A 16,393-nucleotide genomic window follows, 5' to 3' on the forward strand; every position below is an offset into this window, starting at 1 on the left:
TGCATTTTTATTTAACTAGATTTGCGTTAATGTGTATGTTACCAGCATCATTTAGTTCCTGAGACTCATTGGTTTTCGTTCAGGCATATGTAAAGTTCCTCTGAGAATACATTGGAAGTTTTCTTCATCGTAGGTTGTGGCTAACATCCAGATATCCTTGTGGCATGACACCCTTGTTTAATGAAAAGTTTAATTTCCTTAAGAATGGCGGATGCTTAACTCTACTAAATGCCCTAATAAATAGCAAACGCACCTACCATGGTGGCACAGTGGTTAAGAAGCTCAGCTACTAACTCCGGGTTTTAAACGAAGTGAATCGGATCAACTCAGCATTGATGGAATATTCCCTAGTTTATGTTTTATATATCTTAGTATTGCACGAGAGCGAAGTACGCCTAGGGACAAATAGTATTGGAGATTACAATTTTATTGCATAAAAAGGCTCCTCCCGGAGATAAACATTGCTCCAAACTTGTAGTGAGGCTCTTTCTTGAACATTTTGTCGGTTGTTTTTATTATTGTATAAACCCAGCTTCCTTACAAGCTTTTATTGTCCATGAAACAAACTACGGTATCAGTTTTTTCGATGAATGCAATAGTTTTTTTCTTTGAAACTTTATCTTAAGCTTACCGAAGTTCATTTCCCATATTAAAAAATGACTAATCATTGCATATTTTTTTTAGTGAATGATAGTATCAAACAGCCTTAATTGATGACAGCCGCAAGGAAATGTCTTTTTCAACCTTTTGTCATGTTGAGACATTAAAGAATTCATTTCTATTGAGGGTTTGCCCATGGAGGCAGTGTTTCAGCAGCTAGTATGAGTATACGATGCTATACAGATATCTCAACTTGTTCTAGACGCCGACTGTGAGGCTCTGAGTGTTAAAATGAACAGAGCATACTCTGTAAACCCTGCCAATACAATAAGATTAACGTGCGACCATCGACAGCCCGACGCAGGGGTGCAGAGCCGTAGCAAAAAAAATCTGGAGAGAGAACGAGCACAGGGACGTAATCAAACTTCTTGAGGGAGTGTCCTCGACTGGGCTGTTCTGTTTAGTTCGACGCAACTTCGCGAATTATGAACCCTTATTAGCGAGGTCTGTGGTGTAAACTTGTAATTTTCGAAGTACTCGCTTATCCTCGGATGTCTGCTGGTAGCAGCTGTGTTGAGGATTAGGTTTTTCCCAAACATTGTGGTGATGTTTGGTTTTCTTGACATATAATTGTTCCTAAAGAATGTTTGTAACGAGTGAGTGGGTATGCCATATTCTTAATTAAACATATGCGCTATTTCTGTTATTCGCAGAATTTGCAGCATAAAACAGCGGCGGCAGTTTCATGGGGTGTAGATTGTGAGTGGGGGTCCTATGCACTAATCAGAACATCCACAGCTTAATAAACGGCGCTCCCTGCTGCAGCAGTCTCGTGGCGACGACCTTGCCCTCTCTTGCATAGTAATCTCCTGCGTGTTCTTCCGCAGAAGCGCCGGGCAGCGGACGCTCGTTGCGGTACTGTTACAAAAATTGCCTGCGCATACAGTCATGAGCAAAAGGAATATACAACACTTAGCCGATGGCGCAGCTAAAGAAAACTGCATTGGAACGCCATCTATCAATAAATCGAGACAGCCATGGCGGTGCCTCATTTTATTGCCATAAATATGTCGTTGTCGCTGTCCCTAAGGTGTCGCTAGATCGCGTTTAGATGCCGTTTTGCCGAGCTCTACCAGCGGCTATGCGTTGTATACCACTCTTGCTCACGACTGTACATGTTCTCTGCAGGCGTTTTTAATTATGAAACGTTTTGTGCTGAATTTAAAATGTTTAATGTTAGTATGAAAGTATTTTCTTATAGTCACTAACCTGATGCATAATAGGGAAAGAAAATAGAGTTTTATTTCCCACATGTGCACAATATCTAAACCGCTCGCTGCACACTGAGCGTAAATAAATGCATAATATTTGCTATAGCGTCCATTGACAAGGTTTCTTTACAAACCACATTCGAATGCAATTAGCCACTAAGAAAAACGTACGCTATATTGCACGTGGTGAACGCAAAAAAAAAAAAAAAAGATCAGACAATTGTTGAGCATTTCGCTGCTACTTAGCCCGTTGCAGTTATTAATTCCAGGTTTACTTTCTACGACTTCAGATTTCATTTTGGGAAATGACGAAAGACTCAACAGAGGTGAGTACTGTGTGCCCATCTTCTTTCTCTCGTCTTAGCCTCTATCTCTTCAGGAAGCTACATTTCCCCCATCAACTCCCCCTTAAGGACTATACTGTTACCGACGATCAAGAACGAAGAAGCGGGCAGTGGCGCGGACAGGAGAGCTCGCACTAGGCCTGGTAAAATTTCATTAAACGTCTTCTCACGTCATCGATCCCCATTTCTCTTTGCTCTATTCTCCTGTGTTCGCCGGCTTTCTGCATGGTAACATTTGGTGGCGGAGCGGGATACTTCATTATCACCCCCTCCTCCTGATCTGCAGCTTCGGTGCCCTGCGACTTCTTGCGCCGTAGGGCTAAAGGTTAGGAGGCATCGCATAGCTGTTCCCCAGCCTGTCGGACCCAGCAAGACCTTGCAGTTCCTCCGCCCCGTCCTCTCGCCCCGACCCCAAGACACGATGAAGGAGAGACTAACCTGAGACGCCACAATGATCGCAAGACACAAGAAGAGACCCGAACGACCATACGCAACCCCACTGTTCAGAAGTACCGACCAAAGACACCGCTGCACTTCAAGAAATCCTCCCCTGATTATGCCATGCGGTGCACACCTTGGCCTCTGCCATCGAGTCGTGGGAACGTGTGTCCCGAGATTGTCCTGGGTCAAGGTTCATCGGAAATCACCATGCCGGCAAGCCGTTCTGTTTTTCCTTATTTTTTCTATTCTTCAAGCATTCAGACACGCTCATCATCATGCCATGGAACCATCAACATCGGTAAACTTCCTCGTCCACGATCGGGACGATCGCTAGGTGGCCCCGGGTCACGCTACCGACGATCAAGAAAGAAGAAGCGGCCAGTGGCGAGGACAGGAGCACTCGCGCTAGGCCCGGCAACATTTTATTAAACGTCATCTCACGACCATCGATTATCATCTCTGTTCTTTGTTCTCCTGTGTTCACCGGCTTAACGCATCGTAACAATATGGTAGGAAAACTTGGGCCGTTTGCTGCATTTTGTTCCGTCCAGATGCTTTTATCATCAATATAACATTAGTTCTTGCTTAGTTTTAATTCGTCTGATATGTGTGCTGCTTTCCGTTGTTAGCGTAATACACGCTGTCTTGCACAGATACCATGCCAAATAGTGCTCGTTTCTCTCTCTACGGGTTAGTGAAACATAAAGAAATCAGTTTTACGGTCGATTTTCCTAACTTGCCACTCCTATTAATGAATGGAAATATCACCACACGCTAATTACGGAGACATTCCAGATAAATTCAAATGGCGAGTGTATCTACATACTAAACTTGTAATGCTTTTAATGACAGGCAGACGATTGTCGGTGTTTTAAATTATTTTGGTATTCCGATCCCGATTTCAAAGAACTACATGATCAGCAACATGGATTACATTACTGAAATTGCTGCATAAAATAGAGTATTCACTCTATGTGGGGGAGCGTGCATATAGATAGAGATCACATTTTGCATTCTTGCACTGAAGAAAAACAAGCGCATAACGTCTCCTCAATATATTATGAGCTTAATCGTGCGCTCAAGGCAAGATTTTGAGACCTAGAGCATAACTGTGCTTATCCTACGGCTCGTTTTACGGGCTATTCCTAGCAATGCTTGCGGGAGAAAACCGGCGTGTTCGATTTATACAAATGAAGCAAAAGCGCAAATGCTTCGTCGAAATCCGTGGGATGATGCCTTAAGTTTTAGCAGCGACCAACTTCTATACTAGAAAGGAAGCCTCGATTTAATACTACTATAATTACAAATTTGGCATACTCTTTTCATAGATGCTGGCAGTTCTAGTACTGAGGATGTATGTAGATGCACAAAGCGCATCCTAATGATCATGTTGTTCCTGCGTTAAGTTTTTTTTTTTTTTTTTTATTGCGGTAACGTACGTGGCAGCATGCTGTTTGTTCACAAATAGAGGCAAAAGCCTTTTTCAGAAAATCTGATAATGGCCGGTAATTGGACCTAGTATCAAGGCGTCCCCATTTGGCGGTCGAGCTGGGAGAATACAGCATAGGCGTATGTATTTCTGCCGGACTGCATGCATAGAGGGGCACGTCTTAAGAAGATGAGCGATTTCTGTTTCGGAGACAGGAGCAGGACAGAAGAGGCGGTTGTCGTCGAATGGGGTATGGTTATGTGCGGGCCACAACCAAAATACCGCGGGGTTGAGGGAGATACGAAGGCACACCGTTTACAGAAAACTTCTTCCCAGCGCAATAAACCCCCTGGGAGGTCGGTGCCACGCGGTGGGAGAAGTGTTCGCAGGACGCGCCGAAGGTTTTCTGTGAGAAGTCTAGTCGCTAGAAATGACCGGGCCGATTTCAGGGACGGGTAGGTGTTTTGTTGCGGCTTGCGCCGTCCACTAACGCTTCAATCATGGGGCTATCTCTATGAATTTAGTGTACACGGACTGTTGTGGGGTTATTCTCACGTATAGCCTAAATATTCTATACGATGTCAATATGAATGCTAGGGGGCATGAAGAGCGCGCAGAAAAAGCATATTCAGTGGCTAATGGCAAACAGCTCCGCCTGTGTCGACAGCCCCGCTGCAGCAGGCATACGAGCTGGTTGCTAAATCAGGCAAAATGTTTGTGACAAGGGAAAACCATGGTCACATGAAATATCAGACTAGCGTCAACATACACCACATGCTGCTGTAAAAAGTTTTCAACTATCGAAGATGCGGCATCCGATACCGCACCAAGCGCCATTGAACTTGCATTAATGCGGGTCAGTCACCGGTTATCCATAATTTCCTGACATCACCACAGCGGTCGTGGCGGGGAAGAATCTGGAAAGATTACCTAACCGTCTTTCATATACTTTGCATGAAGTGCAACTTCAGGGCTGTTGTGGAATTTGATGCTTCGAGCTTGGCGGCATTGGTGAACAAGTTAGTGAAGTGTATTGATTGCGCATCGGACTCTAGGGCATGAATAGGAGTAATTAGTGAAAGGCTCTAATCCTCCGCATCCCTGCTTTTATAATATTACAGGGGGTTCCACTCTGCAAGTATCAAGCGATGGAACTGGGCTTGGCAGACCAATCGTAGCTGTAGCAAGGAACGTATGAGGAGATGGGAAAGTGTTAGCATCGCACCACCTGAAATTCTGGAGAACCCCGCGGTTGAAATGCAGCGTTTGAGATGCTTTTGGTCGTGCAGTGCAAATCCGGGGGCTGATGAGCCTGTATCACAGATATAACTGATGACTGGGATTCAGTTTTTGTGATAATTAAGGATAATAGGTATGGCTTTAAAGGGCCCTTGTAAAGCCTTTCACTAGAAATATAAAACACGCCCTAGGGGTAGGTACCCAATTAATCCTCTGTGCAGCGCAATATTTTAAATATCGTCTCAATATTACCGAACGTATGTGCAATCAAAAAGGATGCGCCTTCTCTCTCTCTCAACTCAATTCACGCCAGCGCGCAAAGAAAACGGAAAAAAAGAAGTCGGGACGGCGCCCCACCATGTCCTGTTCCGCTCGTCTAAATAGGAAGCATCCAATGACCGGGCGCGGCGAGCAACCCCAATCACATCAATGGGGAGGTTTGCGGGAGGCGATATGTCGCACAAATCGATCTCCAGGACGAGTTAATAAAATATTAGCAGAATATTGGCAACACATGAAGCTTTGAAGTCTGACTCGAGGACTCGCAAAGCCCACCTCCATGAATTGCTTGCAATGAAATTTTACCCCCGTAGCATTTATAGCGCCTTTAAATGCGCGGCGGCCACGTGCATTTGCTACGGAAAGAGAAGCATTATATGCCACCGTGAGTCCCACAACAGAGCACCACCAATGTGCAATCATCAGAGAGAGCTGCAAACGTTTGGCTTGGGTTTGAATAGAAGAGTGCATGGACCGTACTGTAAGGCAATCCGGATATTTGATTCCCAAGAGTCGTGACAGTAGCAGTAAAGCGATGTTGAAAGGTTTGGAGGCTAGGAATTACCCTTGCAGTACACCATGACATGAACTAAAGAACCCCATATTGACTTTGTTGATGAGGATTGCGAATAGACGGGATGATCGAATGTTTTTAATAAAGTCGCAGATGATAGCGGGTGTATCCACCACAGCGCCTGGCCGAAGGCATTGTGGCTGATGTGGTCGCATGCTTTGGGCACATTCATGCCGAGAACAGACTGGATTTGGTTGGTTCTATCGGCCACCAATCGCAATCGAGGATGAGAATTAAACTAAGCAATCTTCTGCACTAAGGTGTGGTCTCGGCGCCAATTTGTGACGGCTGATACCAGTGATCTGCGTCTAGCTACCATTGGAGACGTTAGCAAGCATACGTTCAAAAATTTCCGCGACAACGAAGAAATGTTCGAAAATTTTATAAATTGTCTTCATAAATTCCAGGTTTTTTAAAGGCTATTGCAGCTGCTTGCATTCACTCCAGGGTGCCTCTCCTGATAGCCATGCGGTGTTCAAAGAGCCAAGAATTATCTATTAGTTATGTTCCTCTAGGTTTTTAAGCACGTGGTAGGTCTCGCCTTTAGAATCAATGTCAGTATTCCGTTTTGCATGATCTATAACTGCTAGACATTAAACCAGCGTGAATTGAGACTACTGTAAGGATGACACAATCACAAGATGATGGCAGTGCCACTGTATTCGTCGAAAACATGAATGGGCGGGAATAAAGAGTCGTTGAGTATCATACCTGCTAATAATACCTTTGCCATGTTGAATTCAAATATATGTGGTGCTTTTTAGAACGCGAGACACGCCACTGGCAGCCGGGTTAGATCAGCCATCGCCTTCTATTGCTCGGAGTGTCCTCCATATAGAAGCTGCACAGGAAATTGGGCCGAGCGCCGCGCACCACTGCCACCAGCGAAGGCGCGATAGGTGGCGTTCGTGGCGTCTGGCTTCAGCGGTCAGCTGTCGGTGTCGGAGCAGAGCCTTCATGAGTTCTGGATGGCGGCCGGCATGTACGTCTACTTGGGGACGCTGTGCCCAACGCTGAAGGAGCTGAAGGTCTGGGTTTGGGCCAGATTCCTATACGTTTGACGATAAAGCGGCCGCGTCTACGCTGCTTGCCGCACAGGTATTGTGTCGTGGATGGAGTCAACATCGTGCTTGCTAAAGACACTCTAAACGTGTCCCATGTAAACACCCTGCATTATTATGGATGCGCAGGGCTTCTTGAGGGGAGAGGTTGATACACATGGTGTGATCGTTCTGCAGCTGTCAGGTTCACAATGCCAGATAAGAATCTAATGGCCCAACCACCATGCTGTCTGGTAAATGTGGCGGCATTCTCGGATGGATGCAGTGTTGTGTAAACATAGAGACATCATCAAGATTTTGCTGGTGAACGAATCGTGGATAAGACATCTGTGTCCGCTAGTCCCGGTGCCAGAGTAGCCCCACTCACAATGAGGGGCTTGAAATTAACTGCGACATGTAAAGGCCGAACGGGATGATGCGGACGGAGCCAGGTGAGACAACCTAAACGACGACTGAGTGTACTGCCAAAATATGGACAAACAAAGCACATAACGAGCACAATTATACGATGCAAGTTTCATATTTATGGCCACCAACTCTTGATGCGCGTTGCAGCATGTAATCGCACCTAGAGCTATCTGAACGAGTCAGGTTTGAACGCAAATAGATGCTTTGCTTTGTTTATCACTTGTCAGATGCGAGCGGTGATCTGGAATTGAGTGTTGTATACTTACTAAACTCAAAACTTGATCGAAAAGAGTTTTTTTTTGTAATAGTAAAGCCCAGGCTCGACGTGAGCCCATGAGAATTCGTTCACGGATGTTACCAGTCTTGTTAACAAGATCCCGGCAATTTCACTGGAACACACAGGTTGACGGGTTGGAAGACTGTATCAGTGGGCATCATTATAAATGCGAAGATGTCAGTAAAGGCCTGAAGCAGTTACACAAGTAAGCGTAGAAATGAGGCCGGGGTCGGTTGCAAATTTATATGTAGACTCATCGGCACACTACCAGACACGATTACATCTATGGGGCATTTGCGACACTTTTCTGCCGCCGTTGACTAATTTGCATTTATTTACATTGAAGAAGTGCATTGAATGACTCAGCGTCTGTTGTAATTGGTAAGGCTTGATAGTTATTTTTACAGACTTTCATTAGCGCAATCAATAAAGACCACTTAATTCTGGAGGTCATCCTGGTCCACTGTTGCACACGCACGATGATGACGGCGAGTGCGGCGAGTAATGTCGCTATATATTATTTAAGGCATAGACACAACGTTAAGTGTTGGAGGGCAGTTTTCTTCGGTGCTTTTATCATCTTCGTTTAGAGGCGGGAAATGACTGACGCTGATAATCTGGTTGTTTTATCGTGGTGCTATGCGAACGCCGCGTTTCTGTTTCGCCTTTTGTTCGGTCGGACTAGCGCGGTCAGTTACTTCATAGTCATTTGACTTAGCCCTCAGCCAAAATCTTAAGAAGCGTGTGGCTCGCGTGTCTGCACCGGCACCCGATTCGGCCACGATGCACGAATATGGCCTTATTTGAGCTTCCATCAGTATAGTACTCTTGGGCAGTAGAGCAGTGCTGAACAACGCACCCGTTGTAAGCAAAGCACTCGGGTGGCGACGCACGTCGAGACAACGTGACCTGCACTGTGCGACCGGGACCTAGATAACGGGATAGCAGCACGTGATGAGTGTCACACCTCAAAATATTCCCTAGTTTCGTTCAGTTAGACCGTTCGATTGGGAACAGTAACATAAAAAATGGCGAGAATGGCAAAATCATGAACGTACCAGCCTCTTAATGCCATTGGTGGAAAACGGGAGAATACCGTCGCTAAAAATAACTAACGGCGGTCGGTGCCTGATAACGATTTCTCGGCGTATAAAACAGCACACATATTATGAGGCGTCCGTGGATTAGTGATGCGGCCTCACAGCATCAAGTAGGGTAGTCTAGGCAACTCACTATTCAGTGATTCCGTTTATTCCATAGCGGAAGTAGATTGAAACAGCACACACTTGCTGAAATACCCATGAGCTTATGTCACTGGGTGAAGCTGCACATCTGCAACGTTGTCGTCTGTTATAGCGCTGACAATGTGTCCATGAAAATGGCGACGCATCTCTTGTGTCGCCTCCATTTCCATACAGCTTTTGCTTTCCAAGGTACAGGCAAGCGTTGGCGCAGTTCTAAGATACCCGAACTAGGGCGACGGTGTATAGCCTGCTAAATGGGCTTGTATATGCTCTTCAGAGCTAGATAGAAAAATCTGGCACCAGTAAAAGAATAGTGTTTCCTCAAGCGCTGACCATTAAACACGCTATATCGGTGTGCTCCTGATAGACGCCCAGGTGCTGCGAAGGGATAGAGTAGGACTGCATTTTTTATGGTGCTTTGTTGAGTGGGCTAATATGAAACAAACCCGGTAGAATCGAAACTGCAAATTTGTCTAAAATGTCGAAGTTTATGTAAAAAGGGGAAGGCATAAAATGCTTTTTGCGTCAGCATGGCAATGATCACTTTTCTATGTGACAATGAAGCTTATCTCACAGCCTCAGGGTCTATCATACAAGTGATCAGCAAAACAATTTGTAGCCTGGAATATCAACATCTGTTCTTCTCCACCCCTTAGCCAGATAATGTCCCTCCTGTCAAATACATTGTCCAACACTATATCATATGTATGGGCCCGCTAAAATACAACCGTTGGAGTTACACCCACAACTCTGCCCTCTCTCTCTGGCGCCTCTGCAGGATCCTGGTGCACATGCAGTCCTGAACTGAAGTTTCCAATCAGGAACGCAAGGAAAATATAAAACATGTTTTTGGCCTCATCTTGGTTTCTGAGCTGATCAAACCAGGATAGAGTTCGATGGCAAAAGTGTTTCGGCGGGAATCGGATATGAGCAAAAAAGTTTGCTTATTGATAACGGCATCCCGTCTCGGTGGTGATATAATTCGGATCTAGCTAACTAAGAGAAGGGCTTGCGTACGAACAGTGTGATCTCTACCGTCCCCACTCTGGATGAGAACCTTGCAAAGCCCCCCCCCCCCCCCCCCCCCCCTTGTCGGTATGCACCTCTGTTGGCGCTGATAAATCGCGTCGGAGTACAATCGTGTCAACGGAAAATAATTGTGTTGGTATTAGCCGGAGCCGCGTTCAGGTGGAAACTCGAATTCATATCAGAGTCAATGAGGCGTGTTCACGGGCAGGTGATGACATCAAAGGGAATAACAAAACGGCGAAAACATGAAACAAGCGCAAGAAACTCACTTTAGATTTCTGACGGACTGGACTGGCCAGAAAGACGCAAAACCAGAACAACAGAAGTCTTTGCCAGCTCACATCTGCCACCGTCTTTATCCACCAGGAGTCCAATAAGTAGCGATTGACGCGATGAAATGTATGACATGGAGTTCGCTTCGAGACCAGTTTTGTACTCAAATCCTGTAAAAAAGCTAATCTGTTATTGTGCTCGTCGAATGTCTTACAAACAGTTATGAGAAATACATAACTTCAATTTTAAACCACAGAATATAGTGTCCATGAATCTTTCGAAGGTAGCGGGTTCATTGCAGACTGAATGGGATGAGATTAAAGTCACAATGACCATCCCCTGTATTAATTTTTTTTTCTAATTATCTGAAGGTTGCATAGTATTTTGCCAAGAGCCATATCTGAGGTGGAATGTAAAAATAGAATGTCGGAAAAGGGCAGTTGACGGCGTCATCTATACAGGGAAGAGTGTATGGGAGGTAAAGCATCCGGCTCGCAATCTGGAGAGACCTGGTTACACCTGATTCCTCTAGGAACCCACCAGTTTTCAATGAGTGCAAGCTTTTCCCCGACTTCGTACTCGGCGCTTTGCGGTGAAGTGCTTGGGAATGGGTAATAGGTCCAGGAAACAGAAGAACGAGTATATGAGGAGCTATACGAAAAGGCAGCGTGTGCAGGCTCTCACAAGTAGATTTAGGTGGATTGCTACACTAGTTCGCGGGCAACAATACATCGCCCTTACAATACATCGGCATACAATAAATGCATGTCGGCGATGTATTGCTTCCCTGGTAGTTTTACCGTAAGCTACATTAGGTTAGTATTAGCGAGTTTCGCCGAAACTATTATAAGCTACAGCTGCGCATGCACCATAACTATGGCAGCCAGCTACGCAGTCCCACTTGTGTTCTGCCAATGCGCCGACTCGTGAACGTCATGCACCTCGTTATGCAGCCTCGCTTCGCATGCGCAAACAACTCGCCGGTACCCTGACCTGCGCAGTCTCCTTACACACGTCGGAATTCAACGATCACGGGAGAACTACGCAGCTGCACACATATGCCGGAGTGTGTGTGCTTGCTAGCCAGTGTTGAACAAGCGAACTTCGAACGCGCGTACAGTGCACGGCATCTTCTATGAAGGCGATGAGCTGCTTGGGATGACTCGTAACTTGTGTCTTGCACGAGGACGGCCGATAGCATATATTTGAAGAACGAATTGCTATGCATGCATCCGAAACGTCATAAGAACAGGAGGAATGTCTGGTCAAGAGGCGGCGTCAAGAGACTAAGCGATGTAGACGCTGATTTGAGCTTTCGCTACGTATATCGTGGATTAGTTTACCTAAGCTAGTGATGAAGTTTTGCTCATCTGACAAGCACGTTAAGCCATAAATGTTGGTATCTGTTTTTCTATTATTGCTCTAGCACTGAGGATATCGAATACTATATGTTGCTGTGGCTCCGCTTGGAACAAAATTACTTATGGCCCATCTCGCTCAGTGCAAATGTTTTTTTTTATAATCGGGGTTGGGTTAGAATGTAAAAGAAAGCAAAATCATATTCGTTCAAACTGTGTCTAACTCACTGCCAAAAAAAAATCCTTATTGCTAATTTTTATTTCGTATGATTAGAAATACTATCTCTCGTAAAGATTTGTACAACACGTCTATCACAGAATTGAACTGTGAAGTGTACAATTGGAGACAATATGTGAAAGTTACATTTTAGTTATGTTTTTAAGCAGAAAACTAAAATTTACCTCCTTCATGTTTTAAATCGAGGCTCATTACACGTTATTAACCCTGTCATGAAGTACGCGGAATTCTTGTTGAAGCTGTGCCATGGAAACGGTATTGCCCTGCTCGAGCGGATAAAGTGACTCTCCGCCAGATGTATTACGGAGACTACATGTCTACGTCATCAGTACCTACAAGCAGACAAGCAGGTAACTCCAAGTTACTCTAAGCACGAAGACGTATAACAGAACCAGTATTTCTGTACTTGCTCTGCCATGAGCAATTAGGTTTGCCAAACAACAAATATTTACTTTCCCCACCAAACGATCATCCCGCATCAACCACTTTAAGGTCATATGCTCGTTTCATGCAAAAACATATTTTTTTCAAAAAATCTCTTTGAGAAACTCCGTCAAGCAATGGAAGTATCTGCATGTCATATTTTTAAGGCACTGGCATTGTCATCCTTGCGCGCTCTAAGAAGAGGCTGTTTTTGCAACCATCTTCTTAGGCAACGACACTTCCTGCGGTATTGTCAAATAAATGAAATAAAATACATGAGCAATACCGCAGGTGGAATGTTTCGGTCTGATTTGGTACCGGGGGTTCAATATCTAAAAGCTAGGATTTGGTCCCGCATCCTTGAGCAAAGTCGTGGAGTACCCCATGCACTCCACCACCAAGGCGGGGCTTTGAAGTTTTGTTAAACGCCATTTTGCAGACATTTCAAAAGAGTTAATACATGCCATAGGAATATTCTTTGAGTAGCATTGTTTCGAGGTGACAAAGAATGAAGCCACAGATGTTAGTATCTGCTTGAAAATCAGCGCTGTAGGACTACTGAGAACTAAGTAGTTTTTCTTTCTCGTGAGTTGAGAAAAAATCAAAATGAATTTTTTTTTATTGTAAAGATGTTTAGACACTGACTGCTAACATATATTTTACACTGCAGCATTGGGAATTGAGGACCACGCAGAGGAAAGTCTTGAAGGTAAGCATGTTTGATGATTGCAATGTGACCCTTAAGAAGAACCGCTGATAGGGCGAGTTGGTGAACCATGACGGACAGTAATATTATACCCCTGTCACACGAGCAAATTTAATGTCATTCGTATCGAATGACATTAGCATCTAATGTCATTATTCCCATGCTACACGAGAAAATTTAATGTCATTAGGTTCGGATGACATTCTTCATCGAATGAGTTTGGGGAACTCATTCGCATTCGATCGCGAACCGAATGTGTACTCTTGACGCCAGATACGCAGCAGAAACAAGTAACGCAACAACATATTCTGCGCACATTGAAATTAAAAAATTATATTTCTAAAGTTTTGTTTTAAAACCTGTTAATTTAGGTGTAAAATTATTAGCACTGCAGACTCTCGCGGAACGGCATTACTCTCGGTTACAGCAGTGGTCCAGTAATGGCAGCGACTCACGATCTTTTTGGGCCCTGTGTTCCTTGGTAACCGCCTCTCCCCGTATGTTTATCTCGGAACTATTTAAAGTTTTGACTGAGCGCCTCACAGTTTGGACGCCAATTGCATGCTCTACGTGTCCCCGTGCGTCTCCGCACTGTGTATCCGCGCTCCTCTGTGTTCAGCCATATTGTTTGTTTACATATTTCGGATTTCTGGGTGACTCGATACTTGGCTTGGATTTTTATGGCTAAAGTGCTACAGCACAGCCAAAAGTAATGTTTTTCGCTTTGAAATATCGATGTTTTGATCAGCTTTAAAATGTTACACAGTGATTTCAAACGCCTTTTATGCGCACTGATGCTCCTTAAGTGCAGCCTTTTTTTGTAGCTGATCGTAATTGCTACCATTTGCGAATGACATTATATTTTACCATGTAGCCCCGAAAGAAACCGCATGACATTCGATTCGAATAAAATTAAATCTGCTCGTGTGACAGAGGTATTAGAGCCAAACAAAAACATGTCAAAGAGGAGAATAGGACTACAACATTTTTGTCACGTTTTTGTTTTGCGATCTTATATTACTGCCCATCATGGTAACTTTTCAGGTAGTTTGGAGCACTCCTTACTTTGTTTTGTACTTTACTGAAATAATGACATATTTTTGTACCTTCAGAGAGAATTGAAATCCACCAATTACTTTCAGGTATTTTATTGTGCTAACAAGCGGTCCTCAACTATTACATTAGTGTTTTGGCACCAGCTTGCGGATTGAGAATTGGCTCTCGTTCTATTTACTAGCTTACACTGTCCTTCACCGTTTTTTCCCTGTAAACCCACAATTAAGGTTCTCTGCAAATTCTAATTTCATAAAGTAAGTTGCTAACAAAAACAAATAAAGCCATGAATTTTAAAATCAGTTTTTCGCCCACATATTTATTCGATATTACGCAGCTCATCATAAAGGGCCAGTTGGATGAAGCCCGTAGAATGCCAAAAATATTGTCATGAACTGATGACAAAGCCGTACATACCAAATGAGGACACAAGCCTGATAGTACTGAAATAACTCTTTATTGGGCTGACTTGCGGCGGCAAAAGCGCAAAGCAACTCGGCGGCGGCTGTAGCAACAAACGTGCTCTCTGGTCGTTGATCTGAGAATGCATTTTACTCGTTATCGTGCAATTTAAAGGCGTCGGAGAAATATCTAGATAAAGCCGCGAGCAGTGACTGGCATAACCTGGAACAATGTAGAAGCACACGTGCGCGGATGTATTCTTTTGGAATACATCTCGAATCATGTGCCGCAACAAAGAAACCGATAAAGCCACGGTTTGCGACAATGAACTTGAAATAAAAAAATACAAAATTGATGCGTGCGTTCGCGCCGTAGTGATATGGCCGCATGCCGGCGGCTGCTGAAAAAGGACAAATAGTAATTCTAATAGTTCGTCACTTGCTCCCCCCCTAACAACATCGCCTCCATGTCCCAAAGTACACTAAGGCAAAGATAAACTTTAGACAATATAAACATAGCAAATTATTTACCGCGTGTAATAGGGTTTCAGACGTACATGTACGATTTCTGGGTGACCGCGTCGCCGTGTTGAAGCTGTGGTACATTTTGAATGACTTCATAATTCAGGTAACATCTTTTTAGCTAACTAGCCGCATTTGTCTCTTCACCATAAAATTGCAATATTTATAACGCTTTCATATACAAGCAGGCTTCTCCCATGAGTTTATAATGCTTTTAAGCTTTTCACTGCTATTTGAAATGTAATCCCGGCGCCTACAGTAAGACCAGTAAGACGCAATAATATCTCTTCTTTCATTTTCTGCATTCTACATTCTTGGTGGCTTGGATGCTCTGAAAAAGTAAAAATGAGTTAGGTGTCGCAACCGACGCTCAGAAAATGACGTTTACACAAATACAAACGGTGTTTTCCGATAAAAAAATGCAGGCATTTTCTATAATATCCAATATTTTGCACCCACAATTTACAAGCATACGTCGACCGTTAGTGCGGGTACATGTCGTCCAATATCAATGGTTGGGGTACGAAAGGGACAGATATAATAGCAAGGACAGGCTCCACGTTGCGATAATGCAATGAGGTAGTAGAGGGATATTTGCGAGAGGCGTTGTTGCGAACACAATTGCAATAATGAGATTAAAATTTGGCTATCTGAGGCAAAAAGAAAAGGAGAGTAAATGAATTGGACAAAGGCATCGAAGAGGTAGAAGACAGCAAACAAGTCAAGCGACACGACGCAGCAGCAGCAAGGGAAATATGATGCATAGAAAAATAAGAATTAGGCAAAGACTTCAACCTCTATATCTATACGAAGGACAAGCTCTATGGCCCGCAGGTCCAAACTTTTTGAAAAGGATTTTGCGCATGTACTCACACTGTTGCTGCTGATATATTCTGTATTCGACGAAAACGGCAAGGGTCCCACGCAATTCCTGGGGGTCCATGCGACCCTGGAGTGAAGGTTTCACTCATGACAGCGAGAAAATTAGCAAATAAAGTTTGCGCCCTCCTCCTGTTCCCTGAACGTCTCGAACCAGGGTAAGGTTCGATGACAATGTGTGCCGGCTTGCATAATGATATGAATAAGAACTTCAATTATTGATGACCACGTACTGGCTCTGTAACGATATAATTCCGCTCAAGCTTGCACAGGCAAGGACTTGCGTACGAAACACTATACCCCGTACTTTCCCCGCGCTGGAAGAAAACTGCGCCCATTCCAAT

General features: G+C 44.2%; 1 protein-coding gene across 25 annotated transcripts in view; it reads left to right on the forward strand.

Annotated features, from left to right (window-relative positions):
• Positions 1–16,393, forward strand: part of LOC146195028 (uncharacterized) — a 413,834-nt gene that overhangs the window by 32,691 nt on the left and 364,750 nt on the right. For 22 of the 25 annotated variants that reach the window (XM_084597638.1, XM_084597631.1, XM_084597650.1 and 19 more), the window contains exons 4-5: positions 2,162–2,197; positions 13,159–13,197. In XM_084597638.1, coding sequence (XP_084453764.1) covers positions 2,162–2,197; positions 13,159–13,197 — 75 coding nt within the window. The remainder of the gene's footprint in view (positions 1–2,161; positions 2,198–13,158; positions 13,198–16,393) is intronic. The other 3 variants (XM_084597655.1, XM_084597641.1, XM_084597654.1) reach the window with 1 other exon arrangement.

The sequence above is a fragment of the Amblyomma maculatum genome, chromosome 3 (assembly GCF_055883805.1).
Source record: "Amblyomma maculatum isolate TAMU_Amacu chromosome 3, ASM5588380v1, whole genome shotgun sequence".
In the NCBI taxonomy this organism is placed as follows: domain Eukaryota; kingdom Metazoa; phylum Arthropoda; class Arachnida; order Ixodida; family Ixodidae; genus Amblyomma; species Amblyomma maculatum.